Here is a 6,010-nt window from a genome sequence, read left to right on the forward strand (position 1 = left end):
GGAAAAGCGGTGGTGGAGTCGAAAATCTTTCCTTACGCTTTTTTTCAACGCGTGTATTGAAAATAATAATGATAGCAATAATAAACAAACAAAAAATACCAAAAATATTTATTAAGGTAATTTTATGCTAGTTCAAACAGTTAAATATTTCAAACTTGTTGCCAGCATTGCCGTGTAAGCAAATACTATGTGAAATCTAAACACATAAATAGCATTATACTACATGTCAATGATATATCACGTTCATACGTTTAAAATTCACAACATTGTGACGAAAAAAAAGTTATTTAAACTCTAGGTTTACATTCAATTTAAGTCTGCCATCTAGTGGCTATTTGCCACAGGTGATATCAATCAATAGCACACCGTGTTGTAATGAGGCGTGCAAAATCCTAATTACCAAGACTTCGTCGTCATCATGTCGTGACTGTATGAATGGAGAAAAATGGGGATCGTTAGGCTTTGTGTTAACTTGAATGACCCATGTGTAATGAACAAACTTGTTCCATGGGTGACTACTTGCAGGACCTTGCAGTACAGACACAATTTGTCAGATAAAAGAGGAAGAGTATCCTAAAACGTCCCACTTCTCACACAAAATAAAAGAAACAAAAATAAAAAAAGCTGATTTTTTTGTACTGTTACAACTGAGAACAGAACCAGACATGCGCCTTATATTTAATATATAACTATTAAAAAATGTCAAGATTAGCATGGTCATATAGCACGATAGATTCAATCCCAAACACTCACTGAATGAGTGATATAAACCTCAAATGCTTTGTTCAAGCTTGCCAGATGAAAAATAAGAGCCTTTCAGCTGCCCTCTGACACTGTATGATCAAGATATGAATGTGTTTCATTCAATGTGGTATATTTTTAGACCTAATGGAAAACAGAAACGTGTCCTGAAACCCACAGCATTAATGGATAAACCGCAAAAAAAAACCTGAAACTGTCTGCTAGCGGGGGATAACAACAATAGAATAATAACATTATGTACTGAATGCCGAACCGCATTGGGGGAAAAAAGCAACAAATATTAGCTGGGCTTGCACAGTGCAGTATTTATTTGACAACTAATATTGTCAAGTTTAACATTTGTATTCAAAGACAGAGTTTTTTTGCATGTGTTTAAGCTAATAAAGGAAAAAGTCTCAAAAAGCGAACACTAAAACTGACCGGAAACGCTGGCTAAAACTGAAAAAGAACACCATCTAAATGATTTATGTTTTATGTAGTACTGCCATGACATTAACGAATGCAAGGCGACCCGACCGGATATTTCTTCAAAATATAAAATGCCATATTTAAGTGAGATGGTGACCTACTTATCCCCGAGTTTTAAATTCAAAGAGACCACAATATTACAATTATGGCCTACAAACTCAAATGTGGGTCATAATCAAAGAACACACTCTGTATTCATGTGTTACCTGGAATGGGTTTAGCAGCATTATGTTTAATTACCATCGCTACACCGAAAGTGTGTATTCCGCGATCTGGGAGGTGAGAGAATACTGCTGGTGATAAATAGGTCAGTGTGCTTTTGAAGGTCAGTCGAGCAAATCCAATTCAGGAGAACAAGCCAGATTGGATAAATAGAGCCTATTCTATAATGTAGTATGCGTAGCCATTGGCCAAACATACACCATGGTCAATGGACAATATCCCTGAAGCCACGTTATCAGTACCAATTGAAAAGAACAAACCTGTTGTGTGTAGATAGATTGGATAAATAGAGCTTATTCTATGATGTAGTATGCGTGGTCATTCAGTAAACATACACCACGGTTGATGGACAAGTGATGCTATCGGTTCTAATTGTGTTCCTATTCTGGTAATATGAGGTTAATTTGTTGCCATCAGCAAATGGTAAAACCCAAGTTTTACCTTAATCTATACATAACGCAATTAGCGTTAGTTGCTAGTAATGATCGAGGTCCAATCCATTTTGACTGTCAAAACGGATTAGACGTCTATTGTTGTCAGTGGAGTTGAATAATTAGCATTCACAGGCACTCTCAGTTTAAATGAAATGGACGTATAACTTTGAATATTAAGACACTTAAAATCCCCCCAACTTTATTGAGTCCTTTGGGACCTAGATTGGATTGCCTAAATTCAATTAGCTTTATTTTACCTTATCATGGACTGGGATAAATATTTAGTGTTTCAATTTTAAAGCGTCATCGTGTATTTGAGTTTGTATTTTGTTCGGTTCAAAATGTACTATTATATACAAAAACAAAAGTTTATAGTGTCGTCATGAGGCAGCGCATTCGGTGGATGACGCAGATGTTCTGCGACGACAAAACAGAAAGCCATGATGGCGGTTCCGCAGCCCAAGCAGGCGAAGGAGGATGAAGACTGCTCTCTCCTGCCTTTGGTTCACGATATCATCAAGTGGTAAGTTAAACAAAAAAGGCCGACGCCGCCGTCAACTAAAATTTCCTCTTAAAACCGTTTCGTCTCGACCTGTTAGCCAGACCTAACGCGGAGCTAGGCTAACTCGAAACAAGCCAACCGCTCATGTTGTGTTTTTAAGCATGGACAAGGAGAGCCAGGACGTTCACCAGGAGCTGAGCAAGCTGAAAGCGAAGATCCAGGAGGCCCGGGAGCAGATCTCCACCATGCCCGGCATCGAGAGCAGCCCCGTGGAGCAGCAGCAGCATCTGGCGACGCTGCGGGAACAAGTCCGCACCAAGAACCAGCTTCTGCAGAAATACAAGAGCCTGTGCATGTTCGACGTACCCAAAGCGTCTTGAAGACACAAATAGAGGACTTCTTCATGACTGGAAGAACTTCGGACACGTGAGTTATGTACAGAGACACTTTGTTTACCTTCCAAGCAAAGCTACGGTGGCCTACGAGACATTTTTTTCACCAATGGATGGAGGACGATGAATGGACTTTAATAAAGGGTTTTTTCAGGTAATAGCCAACGTCGTGTGTTAGTATTTGTTATTTTGTACAATTTATTCGTATATTTTGAAATAAAATCATGTCGAACAACAACAGTGTTGATTATTTTTGGAGGAGCTACCAATGAAGGTCTAAAAAAACATTCTTTTATTGTCGAGCGTGTGTTATGGTTGAAATTTATGACTGTTGTCAAGTTAATTTGAAGCTAAGCTAACATGTTTCAGCGTGCATTCATAAAAAGTGTAGAATCAAAATTTTGGTTTACTGCAAGAATTTTTTGAAGAAATCAATAAGTTCTGACTATTTAAACGTCTCACCATTTTGCGATTTTGTTGACGCTCTTTTAGAAGCCAGTCTACGTTGGATGAATGACCATTTATTAAATATTATTTTCCTTTGACAACCGTGAGAGCGAAAAGAAAGTCCAGTGTAGGCAAAATTATGAAAGTAACAAGTGATTTATTTGATGCATAAGTCGACCGACATGATAAATACACATTGAGCTTTGTTCCTAATGTACTCTTGAGTCTGTAAACAAAAAGGGGCGATCCCAAAGTCTTAGTTTTCCCCAGGGGGCGGGGTCAGCAAATGACGCAGCCTTTCTCCTTGGCCTGGGCCCCCGCCACGGCCTTCTCCTTGATGTACATCAAGTCACTGTGGACGCTGGGTCGGCGGGCGAATGGCGCCACGATGCCGTAAGCGTCCTTGCACTTCCTGGCCCGGAAGGACTTGCGACGCAGAAGCTCGCACGACTGCAGCGACACTTTGCAGTGGCGGTCGGGGCTCATCTCGTCCGGCAGCTTGGCGGCGGCGAACAGCGTGTGGAACATGCGGTCTACGTTAGTGTTCTTTTTGGCCGAGATCTCAAAGTAGGCGCAGGGGCGGCCGTCCTCGCCGCCCAGCATCTCCTGGATCTCCTCCTCCTGCACTTGGCGGTGGAAGTCGCGGTCGCACTTGTTGCCGCAGACCACCAGCGGCACCTCGGCGCTCTCCTTGGTCTTGTTCCTCAGGCACGACTTGGTCTCGTAGATCTGACGCTTGAGGCGCTGAACTTCCTGGAAGGAGTCTCGGTTGTCCAGGCTGAAGACCAAAATGAATATGTCTCCTATAACGGGCAAAAAAAAAGACAAGGGAAGGTTAGGAGCTGTCGAATGGTGGCGAGTCAACTTTGATTCACTTTTATGAGAGGGAGTAAAAAAGTGCAAAATGACATTTTTTTTTAATTTTTTTTTTTTTTTTATATCTGACCGAACTATTGCTATTAAATTTAACTGGAAATTGTGCTGACATATGTTGATGCAAATTGCACTGTGTACCTTTTTAATAATGCTTAAATTTATGTTTTTAGTGGTAAATTGTAAATCAGTGGTTTACAATTATGCACTGGAACTATTTGTAAAGAGGTATTCATAATTTTGCAATTTTTTGTCTTGCATGGAAGTTTTTCTCATTTTCATTGTTCTTTAAAAAAAAAAGTAAATTAACTGTGTTCCAGTTGCAAAAAAAAAAAGTAAATGTATGCATATTTTATATTTTCCCTACTGGAAATTCTCTTGTGGCATCATCATAACATTCCAATTATTATTTTCCCCTCATTAAAAAAAAACAATATCAAACTACTATTGATATTTTGTCAGAAAACTAACCCCTCTTTTTTATGATCTTAATTCTCAATACAGTACACTATAGTCTATTTCTCCAAAATTGCAAATTTCTCCTTAAAACCCAATAAAACCATTCATTGTGTCCAAATTTCTTGCATCAAGCTAAACTGAATATGATGACGAGTTGAATGCATTAAGAAAAAATGTAAACAAAACCCCGAGGTGAAATGAGTCCTCCATCCTGTCTCCTCTTTCTCACCTGTCAGAATGGAGAGCCTTCTCATGGCCGGGAAAGGATGATTCCCGGACGTGTCCAAAATGTCCAGCTGATAAACACTGCCTCGGATGCTGTAGAACTTCCTATGGAAGTCCTCGATGGTCGGCGTGTACTGCTCGTCCACCCGGGCGTTCAAAAAGCGGGACACGATGGCCGTCTTGCCCACTTTGGTGGAGCCCAAGACCACCATCCGGCGGCAGTTCTTGGCCGGGATGTTCAACTCGTTCTCGGACGCGTTCATCTTCTTGATCATGATGGTGGATTCCGGATAAGGATGGCTGGGAAATCCACTTTGAGGTGCAACCTGAAGCTTTCTCGCTGATGCCACCGGTGGAGGTGCGTGCGATCATTTTATGGGGGGACATGGCCGCACCTCCTGTGTGCGTCAGGCCGGCCACGCCCCCTCAAAGTAAAAATATTATTTTTTTTTTTTTTTTTAAATTAAAAAAAATCATTATACTTGTATAATGACAATAAAAGCATTCAATTCAAATGTATCCCCAAAAAATATACGTGTCCAAAGTCGTGTAATTTCCCTGCAGATGCCGATTCAATATTTCATTTTTTTTAGGTAAGCGTACACAGCTGGAGTATATAGCTAGGCCAGTAGGGGGCGCAGGACCTGAGAAATACAAGAACTAAGATAAGAGAATCAAAATAAACTGTTGTTGTTTTCTTGTTGTTTACTTTTTAATTGAATATAATGCCTTTATTGTCTTTATGAAAGTACAATGACATTTTACGCTTCATCATAGAGTGTACACATAAATTTGTAAGTTTTGAATTGAGTTCAATTAATAATAATAATAATAATCGGACATAGGCCCTGTGGTTATCATCAACAACAAAAGCCTAATTGTCATCACACCCAGAAACTGCGTCTGACGAAATTGGTAAATTGAATGCTTTTATTGTCATTATACAAGTATAATGAGATTTAAATTTTCACCACCAAGTGCACAAATAACAACAACAAACAACCCGACAAATAAATACATCCTATGCGATTGGCTGGCCACCAATTCAGGTTTCGTGAAGTCAGCGGGGATAGGCTCCAGCACCCCTCGCGACCCTTGTGAGGATAAGCGGTTCAGAAAATGAATGAATAGCGAATGTTCTAATGCATTCCCATTATGGTTAATGGAAAAAAGGAACATGTAGTCTTTGCCAGGTGTCTTGTCAATATGTAATTAAAGCTGGTGAA

General features: G+C 40.0%; 2 protein-coding genes across 2 annotated transcripts; one reads left to right on the plus strand and one right to left on the minus strand.

The window, feature by feature from the left end:
* Positions 1-2,254: 2,254 nt before the first annotated feature.
* med9 (mediator complex subunit 9) lies at positions 2,255-3,018 on the plus strand. The gene is made up of 2 exons (XM_077619352.1): positions 2,255-2,409; positions 2,549-3,018. Exons 1-2 carry the CDS (start codon positions 2,327-2,329, stop codon positions 2,766-2,768), a joined length of 303 nt encoding a protein of 100 aa, XP_077475478.1. The 5' UTR covers positions 2,255-2,326; the 3' UTR covers positions 2,769-3,018.
* A 346-nt stretch (positions 3,019-3,364) lies between these two features.
* LOC144088695 (dexamethasone-induced Ras-related protein 1-like) lies at positions 3,365-5,169 on the minus strand. Its single transcript, XM_077619295.1, has 2 exons — positions 4,789-5,169; positions 3,365-4,030 (listed from the first exon to the last, which is right to left on the minus strand). The coding sequence occupies exons 1-2, from the start codon at positions 5,057-5,059 to the stop codon at positions 3,507-3,509; spliced, it is 795 nt and encodes a 264-aa protein (XP_077475421.1). The 5' UTR covers positions 5,060-5,169; the 3' UTR covers positions 3,365-3,506.
* Between the last annotated feature and the right edge of the window lie 841 nt (positions 5,170-6,010).

This window comes from Stigmatopora argus, chromosome 14 (genome assembly GCF_051989625.1).
Source record: "Stigmatopora argus isolate UIUO_Sarg chromosome 14, RoL_Sarg_1.0, whole genome shotgun sequence".
Taxonomy (NCBI): domain Eukaryota; kingdom Metazoa; phylum Chordata; class Actinopteri; order Syngnathiformes; family Syngnathidae; genus Stigmatopora; species Stigmatopora argus.